The 22,464-nt window shown below is 39.7% G+C and overlaps 1 protein-coding gene across 1 annotated transcript in view; it reads left to right on the plus strand.

Annotated features, from left to right (window-relative positions):
- Col12a1 (collagen type XII alpha 1 chain) overlaps positions 1-22,464 on the plus strand; it is a 108,023-nt gene that overhangs the window by 21,668 nt on the left and 63,891 nt on the right. The window contains exons 12-22 of the mRNA XM_041679795.1: positions 1,455-1,727; positions 2,195-2,467; positions 10,375-10,647; positions 14,482-14,748; positions 15,260-15,452; positions 16,421-16,542; positions 18,202-18,351; positions 18,434-18,553; positions 18,652-18,816; positions 19,253-19,399; positions 21,707-21,846. Of these exons, the coding sequence (XP_041535729.1) occupies positions 1,455-1,727; positions 2,195-2,467; positions 10,375-10,647; positions 14,482-14,748; positions 15,260-15,452; positions 16,421-16,542; positions 18,202-18,351; positions 18,434-18,553; positions 18,652-18,816; positions 19,253-19,399; positions 21,707-21,846 (2,123 nt within the window). The remainder of the gene's footprint in view (positions 1-1,454; positions 1,728-2,194; positions 2,468-10,374; positions 10,648-14,481; positions 14,749-15,259; positions 15,453-16,420; positions 16,543-18,201; positions 18,352-18,433; positions 18,554-18,651; positions 18,817-19,252; positions 19,400-21,706; positions 21,847-22,464) is intronic.

The following is a 22,464-nucleotide window of genomic DNA, read 5'->3' on the forward strand; positions in this document are numbered from 1 at the left end:
GCTAGTCATAGATACTCAAGTTTTTAGACACTTGCGACCACAAAAGAGCTTGATGCCTATGCTTTTCATGAAATTGTGGCATCTAAATTTCATTTGTAAAGAGCCGAGTTTTGACATTTGACATCTTAATTGAGCGGGTGGTTTTTGAGCCTGTACTAGGTGTCATATGTATACTAAATGTTTCCGGTGGATTATCTTATTCAGATATTTTAATAATCTAATAAGTAGTCATGTTTAACCGCTGAACAATCTGTGGCTCAAATTGTGCATCTATTAAGCTTCAGAGGCAGGATTCACCGCCATTAGCCATTCATTTGTTTTGACTAATTGGTCTTTCTTCTTGACATAGTCAATGAATCATAGATAAAGTTTGCAAACTACAACTTCTCCCCTCCCTTCCTTCCGTCCTTCCTTCCTCCCTTCCTTCTTTATTCCTCTTTCTTTCCTTTCTTTTCTAGGGGTGGGATCAAAGTCTCACTATTTAGTTCTAGCTAGCTTGGAACTGGCCATGTACACCACACTGGGCTTTAACCAACAGAGATCCACTTGCCTCTGCCTTCCGAGTACAGGGACTAAAGTATACAACCACTGCACCCCACATATTTCTTTTACTGATGGATTTTTTTTCTTTTCCTTTTTCTGTCTGAAGTGAGCTAGCTGTGTGTGGAATTTTTCCTTTTAAATTTTGATACATTCATTTGACTTTTGTGCATTTGGGTGTGTTTCCTGCACATGTATGTACCAGGTGTGTGCAGTGCCCTCAGAGGCCAGGAGAGGGTGTTAGATACCCTGTAACTGGAGTAGCAGGTGGTTGTGAGCTGTTGTGTGGGTGGGTGGGAACCAACCTGCGTCCTCTGGAAGAGCAGCCGTACTTTCAACCACCGAGCCATCTCTCCAGCGCCATGATTGCTGACATTTTAAGAAAACTTCTAATTCTGTTTGTTGGCCGCACACAACCACATTACACTGCAGCTGTACCTCAATGAGGTGAAAACTCAATGACTTTGAGTTCACCATTATTGAACGTGTTGTCCATATACACAGTCTTTTTCCTTGAGCATGTTTACCAAACATAAAGTCCAATGCTCTTCCCATTTGAGCTCCTACTTGAAAATTTCATGAAGACCCTAAGTCTGTGCTATACACATTGCAATGCAACTTTGAGATTTATATGTAATGATATTCATCAAGTGCTTATCACAGACTTCCCATTCCCATATATGTTTTTCCTCTACAGTAAATGACCATACAAATAAAAAATTATTTGCAGAACGGCTTCAGAATTTATTTAAGATCTGGCTAAACAAATGTTGTAACCGGAATGCTTACAAATAAAGCTGGCCCTGGAATTTAGTTAGAAAAATACTACAATTAATGTTCAAAAGCAAGTTTTTTTTTGTACTCACATAAAATCGGCCAGTTTTAAAAAAGAATTATGCATTTTTAAATTTCAGTAAAAGGAGCACCACGAAACCTGAAGGTGACAGATGAGACTACGGACAGTTTTAAAATTACCTGGTCTCAAGCTCCAGGGAAAGTCTTAAGGTATCGAATTAAATACAGACCAGTATCTGGTGGAGAAAGCAAAGAAGTCAGTACCCCAGCCAATCAGAGGAGGAAAACTTTGGAGAACCTGACACCAGACACAAAGTATGAAATATCTGTAATTCCTGAATATTCCTCTGGACCTGGCTCTCCACTGACAGGAAATGCAGCCACCGAAGAAGGTAAAGGAAATACGCGGATCACATTACAACACACATTACCTGGTTCCACTTATAGGAAAGCTTTAAGGAGACTATTTTATATGGCAGATTTTGCACAAAAGATTTTTTTCCTTTGAGACAGAATGCATATATGCATCCAGGCTAGCCTCAAACCTATGATCTCTCTACCCTACCCTCCTAAGTGCTGGGTTTGCAGAAGTACGCTACTATGTCTGACTTCTGTAGAAGATTTAATTTGTATAAGCACAGAAAAGGAATTCGATGCCATTTGCTCATTGTTTACTATTGTGTAAGACCCTATTTAGCAAAGCTTATATTTTGTTAGTGAGGCAGTGGTGTATACTGCCGTAGAGTCATTACATAGGATGTAAATTGATATAACACATATATGAAAAAGTGAGTGTTTTCAAGTCATTTTTAAAAAACTAAATAATGCCTTTTGATACTATTATCTTTTTTTAATGAAGTTAGAGGGAATCCAAGAGATTTAACAGTTTCTGATGCTACAACATCAACTCTGAAGCTGTCTTGGAGTGGGGCACCAGGAAAAGTGAAGCAGTATCTTGTCACATACACCCCAGCAGCAGGAGGTGAAACTCAAGAGGTCACTGTGAGGGGAGAGACAACCAACACAGTGTTGAGGCGACTGAAGGAAGGGACACAATACGACATATCTGTGACAGCCTTGTATGCGTCTGGGGCTGGAGAAGCCCTTTCTGGTAAAGGAACAACCCTTGAAGGTAAGTAATGCCCCGTGTTCCAGCAAATCTTGAGTCTGTGTGATTCTGCATGAAGAAGCTGGAAGTGCTTTTAGAGAATGAAATATTGACTGTGTAGTCTTTTTTCCTTAAAAGGAATGTGTATTTAAGATGAATACTATAAATCAACCTACTTTATATAGATAAAGTGTGAGCAACTGCCATAAAGACACGGGCTGCTGCAGTGAAGAACATGGACAATACTCAAGGGAAGGGACCTGGGGAAACTTGTCATATGTGGAGCTTTTGGAGGGTTTGTGGCCATGACTCCATTTGCCATGTGGGGGCCACTCTCTGACTTTAGTTTTGCCCTTTTCATAATTGCTTAAGGACTATGACACCACACTATACTATTTTACATTACTTATGCAAACTGGTAATTAGAGAAAAGTTAATTGGAAGTACATTATGAGTGAAAAAAAATTGAAAGAAAACACTGGAGTTGGGCAAAATACCCAGCATTAGTTGGATCCAATAGTTCAGAGGCCTTCCTCCCCTTTCATTGACTGATGTTGGTAGGGCTAGTGTGCAGGTAACCACAGTTGGTGTGAGTAAATGTTTACCATAGCTGCATCCAGTCTGAGAAATGGTATTGCATAGCCATTCACCCCATCTTTTTAAAAATAATTTATTTATTTGTATTTTTATGTACATTGTTGTTTTTGCCTGTATATATGTCTGTGTGAGGGTGTCAGATCCCCTGGAGCTGGAGTTACAAACAGTTGTGAACTGTCATGTGGCTGCCGGGATTGAACCTGGGTCCTTTGAAAGAGCAGTCAGTGCTCTTAACCACTGAACCATCTCTCCAGCCCCCACCTCATCTTGATTTAAAAAAAATGAAAGCATCCTTTACCAACAATAATGTACTAGAAATCTCACATAGCAAAGTGCACTTTGCAATCTTCAGCAAACATTTTCTTGTCCTGTAAATTTTCTTAGTTCAGATAGGTAGCATAATATTTATAAATTTATAACCTTATACATCAAGAAATTGCCAAATCATCTGTGTGTGTGACTGTAAACACACACACACACACACACACACACACACACACACACACACCCCTACATGTATTTGACCAGAAACTGTTTCTGAGGAAGATGCACAGGAAGTAAAATAAATAAATAAAAAAGCATTGTTTTTCATTTGTTGAAAAGGAAGAAAGCTAAATAATTTGTGAACTCGCTGAAACAAAATTGTGTCGATCAAAGACGTCTTTGTCACTTTGGTGGAGCTCTTGGCCTATCACGAAGATTACAAAAGTGCTGTCCTCCTGCTTGTATGGACATATTTATTCTATTGTGTTATGTGTGGTAAACTTGACGAGTCTGTGAACGCGGAGTTGTGGCTAGATTAGTAGAAGATTTTTGTCCCTGCTTCTTCCATTTCATTTTATTATACCAGTTCAGCCAAATCCACATACCATGTACAGGAATAGGATACGACAGTGAATGTGGGGAGTGGAAAGCCCAAAGAAGAGCCAGGCAAATGCTTTTGAGGGCTGCTGTTTTTCTAATCTGGTTTTCTTCTGGGAGAGGAGGTGGTAAGAGCAGACCTTGAAGGAATGCTTCTTCTATCCAGGGCCTGGAGTCAACCAGCAAGAGCTTTCTGTAGGTTAAAAATTTTGCAGATTATCTCGAGAACATGTGGCTTTCAATTCAAAGAACAAAAGTTCTGCCTTATTCTTTTTTAGAATACCTTGTATGGTCTACAACCATTTCTAGCCGGAATTTCTTTCCTCGCACTTTTTCCCTTTGAAATGCAGGCGGTGCTCTGAAAAGTTCCCCTGCCTCTGGAAGAGAGATTTATTAGCACTGGCACCGGGCAAGTTCATGGTTGGCTTTGGACTGTTGTGTGATAGAATCACAAAGGCAGAGTTTATGACTATTTCAGATCCGAACTTCAGAGGAATCTGAGCAGAAGCCATTACGTTTGATTTATATTGTCCCCAACTGCCGTTGTTGTCATTAAAGTAGATAGACTTAATGTAATTAAAAACGCGGCTGTGCATGCAAATGCACTTTACGTCTGGATAGAACCCTTAGCACTGACTGTTGGGACACGACAGAGAGGGCAACCTGCTTTGATAAATCTAAGTGAATAATGCTTTGCTTTGATTCAGGGATTCACCACAAAGGCATGGGTATATCAGTTTGGGAATAGTACAACTCTGTTTTTGAGTTTTGAGTATTTTCTAGCTATGGAAACCATGCCCTTTCAGGATTTCCTTTGTTTCAGTTGCTGTAGCAACCTGCTAGTGCCTGACCTATGGATGGCTCCCTACAGATCAAACCAAGTTGACTCAGCTGACATTTTGTTACAGTGAGGTCTTCAGCACAGTGCAGGGGTTCTGCTCTATGCACAAAACCATGGGCTTCTCCAAGGTGGACTAAACAAGGCTTCTCTGTTTTCTTAGATTTATTGCTGTCTCATAATTTGAAAAATCATACATTGAGGGTACAAGCACTCTGACATTGCCAAGGAACTTTATCACGATCACTGAATGCCAATTCAGTTTCTTGTCTGTGATTTAATTGCTTGCCAGAGAACTCCAGCTAAGTCAGATTTGGAGAGGCAATAATTAGGGAAGACAGACTTCTACTCCTGCAACTCTGAAACTGCACTGCAGTTTTGGGAGATATTTACAAACTGCTTATTCCTTTAAGTAGCTAAGCTGAGTCGTCGACAGTGAACTTTGCCCTCTGGAATGGTGACTCTGGTTCTGTTTCCACATGAACGCTCTCCAGAAGCAGGTCTTCTGCAGTCTGAGTTAGAAATGCTTTCCAGAAGCAGGTCTTCTGTAGTCTGCGATGGAAAGTTGGATGGCGTTTGAGCTGAGCTCTAACGGAAAAGACAAATTGATTTAGAAGAGCATTTACATTACGTTTGGAATTGAACTTTTATTTTTGAAAGTGCTGTGTGAAGGCTGGCTGGAACAATCTATAAGATGAAGCACAGCTTCGTTACAGGGTGACTCATTCTTCAGTTATCATCGTTGGTTAATTTATATTTTAATTATGTTTGAATTGGATGCTAATTTCCTTTTCGGAAGGCAAATGGAAAAGAGCTAAGGAAACATAGGAAAGTTACTTAAATGAGACATTGGTTCTTTGGCATAGCGTGTGGAAAAACTGTATAATTCAACCCTTTGTGGATGTTCAGATCATGAGGAATACACCTGTCTGCTGCACCAATTCCACAGCATCAGCAATGAGGTGATGCAAGCAGGCACGAGGAAAAAAATACATTTTGAATATATATATTCACATATATGCTCTTATATTGTTAATATATAGTAATATATATTATATAATCGTGTTCATATAAATATGAACATTTTTGTAGTCAGGAGATGCCAAACACCAAAATTGTTTTAAAGAATACTCTTATTTTTTAAAACAATTTCATACACATATACAATGTATCTTATTCTGATTCTCTTCCCATTTTCCCTGAGCATTCTCCCTCTCATACTACACACATCCTCCTCCTACTTTCATGTCCTCATTAAAAAACACAACCTCATTAAAAAGCTACTGGAGTCCCATTGGTGCTACCTGAATGCACTAATGAATGGACATGAGGCTATCTACCTGAGCATAGACAATCTACTAATGGCCATTTGATCTTAAGAAAACAAAATGAATCATCCTTCCCCAGTAGCTAGTAACAACCAATAGCTTCTCAGCTAAGGGTGGGGCCTCATGAGCTCCTCCATTTTGAAATATTAACTGGCTTGATTCTGTGCAAGTTGTTCAGGTAGCCACAGATGCTGTAAGTTCATGAGTATAAAGGCCATATCAGGTCCAAAAGATGGCATTCCACAGCTCATTTTGCCCTCTCACATTCTTTCTACTGCTCTTCTGCAATGTTCCCCTGAGCCCTGGATGTTACAATAGGTGCTCTATTCAAAGCCAAGTACTCAAAAGTCACTTATTCTTAGTTCTTTGGCTGAATACCAAGATTTCAAAATCCGATTGAGTTTTATACTTGAAAATCTTGGACAGAAAGATACTCCTATTCCTTGTACTTACACTGGGGCTAGGAAGATTGTATAGGAATGCGACTGAGATGGAATCAAAGGGAAAAGAAGAGATGACACTTAGAAGAGACACTTGAAACAAATGCCACAGATTTTTCCAGAGATGAATGAAATATAGAAAACACAAGTTTACAGTTCAGAGCAGGAGAAAACAGGCACTAGGAGATTAGCATTATTGAAACACACCACTAAGGAGAAACCCCCTGAGCAATCCTCAGGGTCATAAAACAAACATTGGAGGAGCTCAAGCAAGAGGGAGGGAGCAACCCCTCCAGCAGATGAGGATCTCCTCTCAGCAAGGTGGGGACAAAGGAACAAAGCCTGCTGGGCTCTGCTCACTGCCAGGAGACCAGACTCTAACTTCTGGCTTTCTTTTTCTCCTCTCACTCCTAATGTATTCCAAACATGGATGCTTGTTCAAAACCAGTCTTACCAAACTAAAATATTTTCTGGTAGTTACTGGTAACTGGAGCTTCCCTGATGGCAGGGACTATAAATAAATTAAACAATCAAATGCCTGCCTTGGCAGCACTGTGATTGAACTCACAAGAGTGCCATTGAGTGTTCAAAAACAGGCATGTGTTGAGAGTCGGTTTCTTTTAAGCAGGATAGGCCAGAGAGAAGAGAAGGAGACATCCCACATCTCACTGAAAGTATGTGATGGTCAGTTAAATCAGCTTCCCAGGTCTCTGAGTGTCAGTCTTGAAGTGACTTTGAGTCATGTGCATGGCAATAAAGCTATACATACAGAAAGGGCCAAGCAATCATAACCATAATCCCCATTTTAACCAGTTTTGCTTCTCATGAATTCTTCATTTTCAAGGAGCCATTATTCTAGACAAAAGCAAGAGTGAAGACTCAGTGACACCCTGGCCAAGTGTATCTTTTGCTCAAACAGCTCTCAGAGAGGAGCAACAGAAAGAAACTAGACATGAGTGGTGTGTGTGTGTGTGTGTGTGTGTGTGTGTGTGTGGTGTGGGGGGGCGGGGAGTAGAAGGAGACTGGAGAGTGTGTGAAGGGAGACACAAAAGAGTGAAGAGCCCTGGAGGAAAGAATCACAGGGCAGATTTAAAAGATTTTTAGGAACTGCTAGTATTTAGACAGAGTCTCATGTGTTCTGATCTGAGCAGGGCTGAGCTTTGCCTCTCAAAACATTGTTATGTTCCTAATCACGTTGAGTCCAGATGTTTTGCTGCCAAGGCACTAGGGAGTGACATAGCTTGCTAGTGGCCCACTAGCAAGTGATTGCACCCTTAACCCCAACACCAGCCTAATGCTAACCTGTGTCCTGCCTGTTATACCTATACGGTTGCTTAGCTTTTGGTAATCTAATGTTTGACCAAACCAAGACCCCATTTAAAAAGAAAACAAAAAACATCATAGGTTGTAGGCCTGATACCTAGTCTCCTCAAGGAACTGTCTTTTCTAAAAATCCACATGTTACAAAGCATCCTGTATTTCATTAGAATGTGTATCCTCCTGTTGTGGAGGCAAAGAGCAGTATGCGGGATAACAGCCTAAACAAGGAGGGATACTCTTATCACTCTGACTGATAAAAGAAACTGGGTTGAGCATTTATCTTTGCGGTCATGGCTTCTGAATTAGACCTTCGTTTCCTTTCCTTGGGGTCCGAGCTGCAACTTCTGTGGGGATGTGGTAATGTGTGTCTACAGATTATGTTCATATACCTTTGTCAGAAGCTGGGTGTTAAAGGCCCGTTCCTTGTAACTGAGAATCTTCTCTGGGGTCACTCAGGTCATTGCTGGTGTGCCTTTAATGAGATGTCAACTATCCTTTAGTGCTATTTCATTTGTATCTTAAAAAGGCCTTTTGCAAATAAATCCCAGGGCATTAAGACACTTGACAAAGTCTTTATTGTGATTTTGTTAGTATTTTGTTCTAGTTTTACAAGGTTTTTGATTCTTAAAATAGTTGCTTAAACTCATGGGAAGACATGTCTAGTGATGAGGGAACTTTTTGTTTTAAGCTCAGAAATGTCTCCGTGAATACATTTTTGCTTCAACCACAATTCTCTTCCTGTTATTTTTCTCATAGTGAAATTATTTGCTTGTGTTTGTGAGACTGATTCTTGTTGTCATGGAAACAAACAATCCCACAAATTCAGTGCTTTAGAAATTAGGAAAAAAAGCAGACTGAAAGACACAGACCTTAGGAAAAGTAGACATTGGTGATTACTCTGGTATTAATTTGGTAGAAAATTTCCATTTTCTATATGCTTGGAGAATATCATTAATGCATTAACTAGCTTCTTTAAATCCAAAGTCACTATTAAGTGAGTTCATTTCCCTGTAGTCCTCCTGACTGCAGGCCAAGAAATTCAGAAGCAAAGGCACATGTCGAAAAATGGCCAATAGAAAGCAAAGGGAAAGTGTGTTGCAGACTTGAAACTTAGAATTGTGGGAAATCAGTCATCAAAACAAGTAGAAACCAACAAACAACCAAACTAAGCCAAGAAGCCAGCGATAGAAAGTTGCACTTTCATATTCTGCAAGTGAAGATGATGTAGCGGTTATCACCATGCAAGCAACAAATTCTCAGGGCAAAGGGTTTTCATCTTTAAGTGCTGAGGAAAAAAGTCACTATGTTCTTGAAAATAAGTGTTCTTGGTTTCAGTGAAATATGCAGCTAATTCCGTCCCAGAGATGAGATGGCCTGTCTACTTTCAAAGTCATTTATGATGGACTAAGAACTTTCCATTAGGATCTGGTAGCTTTTCCAGCTTCTGTCCTATTTATCTTTCCCTCTACATTCTACCATGTATGAGGAGAGTGTTTGTGCACTGACATTTTTTTCATTAATATTTATCTTTACTTTTGGTTGATGCTTAATTGTTTATGAGTAGTTCTGAAATGTTCATTGCACTCTGAGTTAAGAAAACAGCAGCTTTCAAAAATCTAGTATGTGCACTGTCATTTACGTGAATGTAAAACAATTTTGGCATAATGTATGCTGAGGAGGCAGATAGTTTTATAGTTATGTCACAGTGTGGTATAGACCCTAGTAAAAGCATTCAATATAAAGTGACTAGTATATTTATATTACATTTGAAATATGGAAAATGAGGGTTTCAGTAGGAGACATCTGTGCCTATCATAAGTTTAGGTTTCTATGTCTTTCCATTTAGGGAAAGAATAGATTAATGAAAGAGCCATGATTTAGTAGCAGACAATTTTGATCAGACAGAACAAGAAGTGTGCTCTATTTGATGACTCATTACTTTTAAGTTGTCCAGAATTATTGGTGACACAGTTTCATTGGAGTGAAGCTGTGTCAAAAGTTTGTACTTTTGCTCTCTTGAACCTAATTTGAAACTCAAATTAAAGTTTATTCAGAAAGCTGGGGTGGAAGTTAAGATTTGCAGGCAGTATATGATGGTTGTAGTAACTGTAATTCATAAATTGAAATGAATATATTAAAATTAGACAGAAAGGAAAACATCCTGGTAATGACATGGAGACCTTTGTGGAAGTGGGCTTTGTCCCAAAGTACCCTGACATCTGATAAAATATTGACATTCAGACATTGTTCCTTTTAGAAAAAAGTTAAAAGCATTCATTTCTTCAAATCTGGGTGTCTGCCTTGACCTAGAGGGCCCCGTAATACAAATAAGCACATGGGGGTTGATAGTTAGGAATTGTGCAGCATGAAGTTTTCTTCTGCTGATTTGCTCCATTGATGAAAAACAGCCCCAAAGCTCAGAAACAATGATCAATTTTAGAGAGACTGAGTTTGAGTCCAGTAAGTTAGGATGTCTACCAGGATGAAGGAATACTTAACTATTCAGGTGACATTTAAAAAGTGATACTTTTTTAACCTCTGTTCTAGAACGTGGTTCACCCCAAGATCTAGTTACTAAGGACATTACGAACACGTCGATTGGGGCCTATTGGACATCTGCTCCAGGAATGGTTCGAGGGTACAGAGTCTCATGGAAGTCGCTTTATGATGACATTGAGGTTGGAGAGAAAAATCTTCCTGGAGATGCAATTCATACTATGATAGAGAATCTACAGCCAGAGACCACGTACAGAATTTCAGTTTTTGCAACTTACAGCAGCGGAGAAGGAGAACCCGTGACTAAAGTTGCCACAACCGAATGTAGGTCACTTCCCAAGAGTGTGGGGATACATGTTGGTGCTACCTAAGAACTAATCAGTTCAGGTGACATGAAATTGAGCCACTGAGGTTTTTGTTTTTTTTGTTTTTTTTTTTTTCACTTGGGAATAAGAACTGAACATGAATGATGGTTAAGTGTGGTTTAAGTTCCAATTAGGTTCTGATCTGAAAAATAATATATATTTGGACCATTTTGAATTCTTACCAGCCATGCGTATGTGTCCATTTTGTTTTCTAGTAAAAGGGTCAGCTAGCTAGGATACTAAACAAGTGAAAATACAGCTCCCATGTAGACCAAGCAAATTTAGGAGGCTTTGTGACTGCATGACCTTTGTCAAGAGCCTTAGCGTTCTTCGGATGCCAGTTTCCTAATCTGTAGAATACAGATGATAAATGTCTTCTCTTGCAGTGCCATGAGTACTAAATGAAATGATAGTAGACAGAGCACCAGGTACAGTGCCTACCTAGCCACTTAAGGATGTTCTTCCTGTTTTCTGAGTGACAGTGTATATGTTTAGTAATTTCAACAAGGGTACCACCTTGGTAGGGGTGTGGAGAATGGAGAAAATTGTGTGTGTACGGAGGCAGGGAAGGATACTTGGACATATCTGTGCTTCTTGATCACTATTTTCTTTTTGAGACAGGGTTTTATTATGTAGCCCCTGCTGGCTTAAACTAACTATGTCGATGAACTAGTTCCACATTCACAGAGATCTGCCAGCCTCTGCCTCTTGAGTGCTGGGATTAAGGGCATGTGCCAGTAGATCTGGCCTCTCTTTGCTCATTTTTCCTGTGATGTGAATAGTGGTCTAAGGGATCACACTGGCAGGACTGTCTCAGGGAGGAATATACTCAGTTCACACTCTATCTGGTATGAAGATGTCCTTATCTAACACTGTAGCATGTACAATGCATAGGCATAACAAAAGCCAAATCGGAGCAACCCCAAGAAAGCATAGAATATCTAAACCTAACAAAACCAAAGCAACCGAGCCAAACCAAACAAGAAGGCAGCCATGATAAAATCAAATAACAACAAGCATCTGTTAGTCACAGACATTTCTACACATTTAGAGAAAAGCCCTTTCTTCGTTTGTTTTGGAAAGGTTCACAGTTTTACATGGGCTTCTTCACGTGTGCTTAGAAGTGTGTCCAGCATCACTTTAAACTGAAACTTAAGGACATGTCCCATGAATGTTTATGCCATGAAATAATGAGCTGGGATTAGAATATGGGTTGTCCCTCTTCACGATGACTAGTTCAGCAGTGGCATGGGGGCAACACTGTGAGCTATTGAAGCTACAACGGTGCCTTTCAGAAAAATACAGAAGCCTACTAATTTTAGTGTTTATAAACATTGGTGATGATCTAATGAGAAGAACTTTCACTTTTCTTCTCTTTTACTGTAAGATACAATTAAAATATTTTTAAGGTAGCACATAAGGGAATGAGTTTCACTGTGGCATCTTCATAGACAGGCTCAGGATGCGTTTTATTTTGTTCTCCTCCCAGTCTATAATCTCTGTGTTTCCAGGTTTCTTTCCCTAGTTAGTTCCCTTCTACTGTTTTCCAGTTACAGATATTTTATTACTCTATTTTCTCCCCCAAAATCTCTTCTTCTTTTCTTATGAATCCCCCCTTTGCTAGCTTTATGACCTACGAACACACACATACACACACACTTAGGTTCTTTGCATCAGAGTTGGGGATAAGGGAGGGTGAGTTTGACCTGGTTGGTGTCTCCACTTTCTCTACTAAGGTCACTGGGCACTGATATCGTTAGATTAGGACCTCATCTACATAAGCTTGTTTAACCCAAAGGTCCTGTGAGCATCCACATTGGAGGTTAGAGCTTCAACATGATTTTTGGGGAGAACACAATTGTTACATCCAAAATTTAGGTCATAAATTTGCTCTTGGTGTGCCATATAATTTTTATTTGAGTCCATATATTGTGAGTTTTATTTTATTGGGTTCTGGAAAGTATATTACTATAAATATTAATCTTGTTCCCCTACCTAGAATGTAGTTATTTGGAAATAGTTTGATCTTTTTGAAATTCATGTTAAGACCTGTTTTATTTTTTGAAGTACTTTTGCTTTGTTATCTGTAATAGGGAGAGGGTCTGCTTTTGGTCCCAGCCATCCCTCTATCTTAACCCCCGAAATAAGCTCACAGAAATTGTATTAATTAAATTACTGACTGGCTCATTATCTCTAGCCTCTTATTGGCTAACTCTCACATATTAGTTTAACCCATCTCCATTAATGTGTATCACCACTTGACTGTGGCTTACCAGCATGAGTCTAACCAGCGACTGCCTAGGGCAGAAAAACCATGGCGTCTGCCTGACTCTGCTCTTCCTCCCAGAATTCTGTTCTGTCTTCCCCACCTACCTGAATTTCACCCTATCAACTAGGCCAAGACAGTTTCTTTAATAACCAACGAAAGCAACACAAATACAGAAGGGCCTCCTACACCAGTTATCGAAGCAATCCCCTGCTGTACACCTTGCATGGCATCACCGCAATTCTAAGGTTTGGTCTTCTGGCTGGGGGAAGCTTTCTGACCACATGTGAGCTTCAAGAGTGGTTCTGTTTATTTCGGGTGATGTGTTCTCTAGTTTGTGGTACTTTCCTCATACACATGCCCTGACTTACCCTGGGTTGGGGACCCAAGGAGGATTTTCTGTGTGTTTGGGGACATTTTCTCTGTGGCCTTCTCTCTGCTGCAGTTCTCTGTCTGTGGACTCCCTTCGATGTGGACTCCCACTGTCTCATCAGTTAGGAAAATCACAGGGCTCCATCTGGGTCCCACCTGCCTGTGTTGGTGCCTGGAAGCACACGAGCAACAAAATGGCCAACACAGAGTCAGCCCAAGTCTGTTCCTAGGGTTCACTGGTGCTAACTGACGATCATTGTCTGAAAACTATTTTAACAAAGTTTTTTTCCTCCCTATTTAAAACTGTTTCGTTATGATTCTTACCCACTTGACCATGAAAATTTCTTTAAAATCAAAGAATACAGTTGATTTTGTTTCCTTCAGTTTTAGCGTACTTGCGAGTCTTCTAGTATTGAGTTAAATGATTCTGATGATAAACTTATTATTTATAAGAAAGGGGATATTGTTGTTTGAAGATATTGGATGATCTATTTCTGACAGTTATTCATAATAGTTAAATATTGCTAAAAGAGCTAGCTGAGTGATGGTATTAGCTTCATATTAGATACACGTTAACCCACAGTGCTCCCTAACATACTTGGTATGTATGCTTTCATCTGCCAGCCTTGAGATGTTTTCACCTATTAGAGTTGCCTATTCCTTTGTGTTCATAGTCTTACATGCACATGGAAATCAGAAGATGGCTGTCAATCATCCTGACTCTGACCAGTTACTTACAGATTGTAGCTTCTTCTGAAAAGGCCTGAATAAAATTTCTAATTCTTTATTTTTGATCTTTAGTATTCCTTGTGGCTTTATTACTAGAGGAATTCTTTACAGAGAAAGCACAATAAAAATTTAAAACCACATCTTTGGAGATGAATTTCTTTTCCTTTACTAAAGTTTCTAGAATGCAACTAGGAAATCCATGCAATATGAACTCTCATTTTTTTAGTATTAACTGGATAAAGCAAAAGCATCCCACAGAGGCCATCCTGAGATTAAGCTCACATGCCATCATGAACCCAAGAGACTATGATGCTCAGCATTTGTGTGCACACTTAAGAATACAGTTTCTTCTCACGTGAAGGAGGTGGCAAACAAAATTAGTTTTCTTTTGACATGCTATAAATTATTATTTTTTTTGTTTCACAGTATCCCAAGATTCCAAAACCTTAAAAGTGGATGAAGAAACAGAACACACGATGAGAGTTACATGGAAACCAGCACCAGGGAAAGTTGTCAACTACCGTGTTGTGTATCGCCCTCAAGGGGGAGGGAGACAAATGGTCGCTAAGGTGCCACCCACAGTCACTTCAACAGTGCTAAAGAGACTTCAACCCCAGACCACATATGACATTACAGTTCTCCCGATGTATAAGACAGGAGAAGGAAAGCTTAGGCAAGGATCAGGGACAACAGGTATACAACAATAATAATACGAATCATGCCTTTGGGGGAGAAAGTATGCTGCCTTTCAAAAAGAAGGCTAGAATGTATCGATTTCATCTGTAAACATTTCAAATTGAATCTGGGGTGGGGGGGTGTGTAGCTGAGTTGTCGAGTATTTGCCCAACAGGAGTGAGACCCTGGATTCAAGCTCCAGCACCATGCATGCAAACACTTTCAATTTGTAATAAATTAAGTTGTATTTATTAGGGGGCATGTCTAATTAGTGCATTATTTGCTTTGCAAATCTAGTTCCTGGTAAAATGATTCTACCGGCTAATATATTAATCTAAGACTCACCCGAATCGCGAGACTTGTTTATGCCGCCCTGTCAACACTCCGTTTCACAGGGCTTTTAGCGACCCTGACATCTTGTGCTATTAGACTTGACTTTCTATTCAGTCATATTTTTGTGGGTGTGAATAAAAAACACTTAAGCCTATCTTATTGGTAATCTTTTTAAAAAATCTTTTTCATTTTACAGCTTCTCGGTTTAAATCACCAAGAAACCTCAAAACTTCTGACCCGACAATGTCAAGTTTCCGCGTGACTTGGGAGCCTGCCCCTGGGGAAGTGAAAGGTTACAAAGTCACATTCCACCCCACAGGGGATGACAGAAGACTAGGGGAGTTGGTTCTTGGACCATATGACAACACAGTTGTCTTGGAGGAGCTTAGGTAGGAATGAACTGTATTTGTGCTTAAAGATTATATCACTTATATAAATGATCAGATTTGGCACATAGAACCTCCTCTTATCTGTTTTCAGAAACAAGCAAAGAATTAAGATTAAACAAATAGTTTGTATTTTCAAGTAATTTTTGTTATTAAGCAATCAGGGATAACTTTTAAAAAAAGGAATCCTTGGATTTAAACATGTCCTTATCACATAGTTTTCTTACAATTGCAGCCATGTGGAAATGTGTGGCCAGGTAACTCATTCTGAGACTCCCAGTGTGGGTGTCCCTGCAGTGAAGCACACTGGAGCTCAAAGGCCAGCGTCTGAGCTTGTTGCCAGCTGGCAAAACAGCCTTGGGTTGATTCAAGGTCTAGTTTCAGACAGTGAGTTGGGAAACAGAGGAGTGTGAGTTTGAACAGCAGCACTCCACATCCATCCAGTCCTACCGACCTGCTACTGGGTGTTCCTCTTAGAAACTTCCTCTGTTCGAGTGTGCATTCAATAACATTAAACCTGTTAATGCTTGCTGTTCATGATCACTTGTGTAGATAGGATGAAAGTTGGTGATGTCACTGTTTGACGCTGCACAGTGCTTAGCATCCTGAGTTACCTTGCAGACATCAAACATTTCAATCTCCTTAAGCCTCTGAGATTCACTCAGAGGCAACAGAAGAAAGGCAGCTCCTTCCTCTCCTTTCTGAGGCACATGGGGGGAATGCTGCCTTTGGCAGCAAAGCCAGTCCAGAAATGGTGCTGTGAATCCCCGGAGCTCCCTGGAATGCTGGGTGGCTGCTTCCCTGTGAGTCAGGCGGGAATGAGATGGCAGCTACTTTTCTTCTTTCACAATACTGAACATTTTAAGTTCCTGTGGGTAAAAGTTTGTTAATGAAGGCGGATATCTTTAACAAGTTGGAAACTGCTTCCCTGAACCCATGGTCCATACCCACTGTGCACATCCCTGTTCCAGGGCAGGCACCACCTATAGAGTCAATGTCTTTGGGATGTTTGATGGAGGAGAAAGTTTACCCCTTGTTGGGCAAGAGATGACAACCCTTTCTGATACAACCGTGACACCATTTTTATCCTCTGGTAAGAAACTGAGTTATATTTCTATAGGAAATAGTATTGTGAAACTATTTCATATGTGAAGTGTTAGGTTATTAAACAATGACAAGTAATTATAATTTTTCACTACAATATATTTAAATAATTCACATACTATTTTATGTTTGAATGAACTGCTTCAAGAAATCCATCTGAGTCCATTTTTGGCTTTTTCTTTCAGTTTTGCATTAATTAAATACTGTTATTTAAAAATGGGTTTATTCAGTGTGACAGCAGTAATTACACTCTCTAATTTTTCTTTTTAGTTATACAATTTTCTTGTGGTATAACGATTATATATTTTTACTTCAGTGGCTTATTTGGGCTGAGAAAGAAGGTTTTACATATGAAAAAGTGGGCAATCAATGACTTGCAAGCAAAATGGTAGCACAAACCCTTTAGACATTCTGCCCCTTGCCATAAATACAGGCTTGATGTGAACCAAGACAGCATTTAATAGAATTGAAGTTGAGAGGAAGAGGTCGAGTTTACTTCTAAACTTTTAAAAAGTCATTTGCTAAAACGAGTCATTCTTAGCACAGCCAGAGATGTTAAAGGTGTAGGTCCTAGGAACACTGTTTGGGGGTCTTCCGTCTTGGGAAAGGTATGACACGCATGGCATTGTGTAGTCGGTAGTGTGATGGGCATCACCTAAGTTTCTTTCCTTTTAAAATTGAGAGAAAGATGATCTGATAACATTGCAATGAATGGGGAAGTTTAGAGCTGGGGACTCAAGCTTCATGAAAAAAGAGGATTTAAAGTTAGACGTGGCGGGAAGAAAGTCACATTTTGATATTTTGCATTGTATCATTGTTTCTCTTATGATGACATTAACTGGCTTATATTTTTATTTTGTAGCTTGTCACTGAGGATATTGGGATTATTTTCTCTTCCCAAACACCTTCGCTTTGTATCTGTGTTTGTCTGTCCCACAGCCCTCGATTCGTGTATTTCTTTGCATATTTTTCCTAATTGTCTTCCTCCTTCCTCAATTCTTTGAATGTGCAAACTTTGCTGTCTGAAATTATCTACGGTAGATGAAAAAGTTAAAAAAATAACAGTGAAACAATAAAACAGTGTGTTAGATTTTCAAAGCATGTTTTTACTTCATAAAGTTCTGATTTCAAGAGTCATGTGTCTAATCCTTATAACTTGTAATAGTTACCTGGTATCTTAATTATTTTAAGGGATATTTTTGGCTCACTTAAACCATTTATGGTTTATATATTTAATCAGTTCATCTTATATTTATTTGCTAATATCTTAAATAGTGAAGAATGCAATATCCAAATCTTATTCAAATTATTTATAATTATTGTTAGATAGCTATGCATTCTCATTTATTATTTTAGGTATTGATTGTGTGAGCCTTTCAAACTGACCATCATGGTTTAATTAATATCTCTAGGTTCTATGATCATGGTCAGGAAATATAGTCAAACATGAAGATTTGCCACTGAAAGAATCTTTGGGGAAATTGGTTCTTGTGTGACTTATTTTAGGTTAATAAATTATAGCTGTGGCTTTGAATTATTAAGCTTACCTGGTATGTTGAACTAGACAACTTGGGTGGCAGCAGCTGCAAAGGGAGCGACCTGCCAACTATGTGTTCCTTACCGTCCTGTCTCACAATTGCTGTGTCAGGGATGGAGTGCCTCACCAGAGCGGAAGCAGACATTGTCTTGCTGGTGGATGGGTCATGGAGTATCGGCCGCGCAAATTTTAGAACCGTGAGAAGCTTCATTTCTCGTATTGTGGAAATCTTTGAAATTGGTCCCAAGCGAGTCCAAATTGGTAGGTTTCCGACAACACTGAAGATCTTTGACAACTTAACTGCGATCTTTAATCCATCCTAACGTCCATGGTGTCATTTTAGCTCTCGCTCAGTACAGTGGAGACCCCAGAACAGAGTGGCAGTTAAATGCCCACAGAGACAAGAAGAGTTTATTACAGGCTGTGGCGAACTTACCGTACAAAGGAGGAAACACCCTCACGGGTAAGTCAGGACGCTTTGCTGCAGATTTGGCACGTGCTTTTGGTCAGGCAGAAAGTTCAGAAACGATGTGACTGGCTGTCTTCTAAAAATCCCCCTAGGCATGGCTTTGAATTTCATTCGCCAACAGAACTTCAAGACCCAAGCTGGCATGAGGCCTCGCGCTCGCAAAATTGGAGTTCTCATTACCGATGGGAAATCACAAGACGACGTGGAGGCTCCATCAAAGAAACTCAAGGATGAAGGAGTGGAACTGTTTGCTATTGGTGAGACCTGGAGAAGATAGTGATGCCCTGGGTGGCAGATGGGCTGAGGACATTTTTGTAGTTAAAAATATTATTGGATTACCGTAGTCACTCAAACCAGCGAGGTGGTAGAATTCTTGACACTTCCGAACAAAAGTCTCATGAGAGAGGAGTTGAAATAAATTAACAAAGGGGAAAAAGCTAATACTTACTTTGACATTTCAGCTCTAGTTGTTTTGGAGTGATCAAGACCTTGCTACATCTGAGAAGAATAAGATTCTACAAGGGATTTATTTGCCTACAGAGGCCTCTGTGGGCACTTGGCACTCACCTGCATGTACCCCTCTACAGACTCAGTGGCAGAGTACTTTCAAAAGGAAAAGGCCTGAAGCATTTGCCTCATTCCATCACCATGTCCTGAACGGTGCTTTCAATTTGTAATTAACTGTTTTCCAAGGTATTAAGAACGCTGATGAAGCTGAGCTAAAGATGATCGCCACGGATCCAGATGACATCCATGCATACAATGTGGCCGATTTTGAGTCATTATCCAAGATTGTGGACGACCTCACCATCAACTTGTGTAACAGCGTCAAGGGCCCTGGTAAGCTTAGCCAGGTGCTGCTCTGTCTGGGTGGGGACCTCACTCTGAAACGCTCAGCAGTGTTAGAGGCTTTTGCTTCCTGGCTGCCAGGAGCATCCCCTGAGTTGTGGTGAGTAGATATGACATACAATTTAGGTTACCTGCATCTGGCACACAGTGGACAATCGAAGGCTTTTAGGAAATTAATTATAAAATTTTGTCCTTGTTAGTGAAAATTCCTTCCTTTTTATATAGGAAGATTTTGGTAAAATTGTTCTTCATTTATTTTTCTTGGTTCTGGGAAAGTTAGTATGAGTTTAACCTTACAGAAATAGTAGAAACCATTCTAGACTTTTGTAGAATTGTCTTTACTGGTGCCAAATGTCTTCTTGGGGGGAACCTCCTAGTTAAGAATCTCTATTTTAGTTCATTTGTAAATGATATATTTTGGGGGTGGTGGGGCGGAATCAAACTAGAAAATGGCTTCTAGTGTTTTTAAGGATTTATTTAGGCCATATGGCTCAGCAAATGCACAAAAGTGGGAGAAGAGAATAAAGGAGAGTTAAGAGACGCCCTTTCTGGTTCGGATCTGTTCCGTAGTGGCGCAGTTTCTTGTTAGTGCTATGTCATGCAGATGGCGACAACAAGCTCAGAGATTTGGATTGCTAAGTAATGTTTGGTAGCCTCTTCCAGCTTCCTAAGACATAGGCCTGGGAGAGGCATCCTATGCCTGCTTTCTTTTCTTCAATTGTAGACTGTCAGATCTGCTGCTCTACACTGATAACCCCTGGATGTGAAGAGAAGTTACAGTCCTAAACTTGAGACTTTTAGAAATAGTGCAATCCTTCTTTACTGGCAGAGACATAGATACCGAGAAGTTACTCAGTTGGGGTCAAATGCCTAGGGATGTTGTTGTGGGGCTTTGAATGAGGTAACCATGGAAAGGGATTAGGGGTTAGAAACAAAATTTCAGAACTGGGTTTGTAGTGACAGGAGAGGGCCCAGATAGATAGGACATTGAAAGAACCAACACTGAAGGGCTTTGCAAAAATAACGACACACAAATCCATGCTCCTTAGACTATGAGGACGTCTCTGTTAGACATGTGAATTGTGTGCAGACAGTCTGTCATTAACTTGCAATGGTTTCAGAGAAGTAGGGTGGTTCAGTAAACAGAGTGGCAGAAATGCTTCACAATATTTGGGTCCTTGGTTACACTCACATTTTATTTTTCATGTTCCTTCTTGAACTTCTGTCTCCAAACTTTTAAAGATTTTCTCTTTTGGATTTTGAACAACAGTCTGACCTTTTCCCTGGAGAAATAGACCAGCTGGGCAGCCAGAATTTGTAGGCTTCTGGCTTTGGGTTAGCTGAGAGAAATGTCTTTTTTTATTCAATTGGAGTGAACTCTGAGTGGGGATGAAAACATCTTTTATCTTTATTTATTTATTTTTTTAATCAACCAAGTAATAGTTGCATTCATTGAAGTTTCCCAGACAGTAAAACTACTTGATAATTTTGCAAGCTTGACTTTGACCCAAGTAGACATGCTCACCCAGTTTGGGCTCACAAAGAATCCCAGAAGAGTTTATAAGAAAGTGATTTGTCAGGTCATGGACTCATAGGAGTGACTCCTTTCTCTTTAAATTATTTGCAACATATTTGCTGTGTCCACAATGTATTTGTCATGTCTATTTTTATTGTTATTTTATAGACACTGTTATTTACTCTTATCTACCCACAGACTGGCTATTTTAAAATGGTTATTTCTATATTTAAAAATATCATTACATGCTTATTTTCATTTTTTCTTGAGTAAAAAATAGATTTTCTTATTGCCTATTTAGACCTAAACACATAAGAAACTTAACATAGACAGCAACTAGTGTTATCTTCATAGAATATAACCTAGAATATGCCTAGAAATAGTAATGAGGTAGTGATCTTGGTCTAACCTAAGACAATGGAAAAGTTGAATTGATTGGTCCCTTCCTCTGATTATGCGAATGGGTTGAGAGGGGAAATGGTGCCAGAGATGACTCAGAGGTCTTGGGTTCAGGTGACATTTTGACTAGTGGTTTCATGAATAACAGGAGATCGTGTTTAAAGAGCTCTAGTTTGAACCTTCTGAGATTAAGGAACCTTTTGACCATTTGTTCAGAAAGGTCAGTGAGCAATAGGCCTCTATATAGATTCATTACCCTCTTCCCATGTGAAGGAAAGGCTGTAAAAACTTCTATGTAGATCAGTGCTGTTTCAATCTAATTTCCTACTTCACCCCCTTGCTACAGAAATGAAAGAGTGTGTACACTTTATCTCCACACACAGGTGACTTGGAAGCACCATCTAACTTAGTTATTTCGGAGAGGACTCACCGTTCCTTTAGAGTGAGCTGGACACCTCCTTCTGACAGTGTGGACAGATACAAGGTGGAATATTACCCTGTTTCTGGAGGGAAACGCCAGGAGGTGAGTAGATGACTCTTAAGCCCTCCTTTCTCATGCTGCGATTGGGTGCTTCTCATTAGAGCTCAGAGGAAAATGTTGGGTGAGAAACAATAGATGAATGGAGAATGGTCCTCTCTGTTCCTCTCAAGGCACTGCTCTTTGAACTTCATGAAAGGGAAATAGCTTTTTAAAAAAATGTTCCTAATGCTCAGAATATCAATATGATTTTTTCAAACAAGTTAATTGATTCATAAGTTTGAATTAGATGCATAAAGTTGACAAGTGAATCTTATTAAGGATGAGAATTTATTAGTTTTACAAATACGGCAATGAAAGCTGGGAAAAATTATGTTATCACCTCCTGAGTAAATTGGGAGCATGGGGACCTTGGGAGAGGCCTAAAGGGGAAGGGAGAGGCAGGGAGGGGAGCAGAGAAAAATGTAGAGCTCAACAAAAATCAATAAAAATGTCAAAAAATAAATTACGTTATCACACCTGAGATCTTTCTGCAATCTAGTAATTTCTCAAAATAAAGGACAAAGCCTCGTGAGATACCTTCTAAACTTACTTCAGACAGCTGCTTGGAGGTCTGGCTTGAAGAATGGAGTTGACTGTTCTTCCATTTATTCTCCCCTCCAG

Source organism: Microtus oregoni, unplaced genomic scaffold (genome assembly GCF_018167655.1).
Source record: "Microtus oregoni isolate MIOR12 unplaced genomic scaffold, Mior012 000032F_ref0000030, whole genome shotgun sequence".
Taxonomy (NCBI): domain Eukaryota; kingdom Metazoa; phylum Chordata; class Mammalia; order Rodentia; family Cricetidae; genus Microtus; species Microtus oregoni.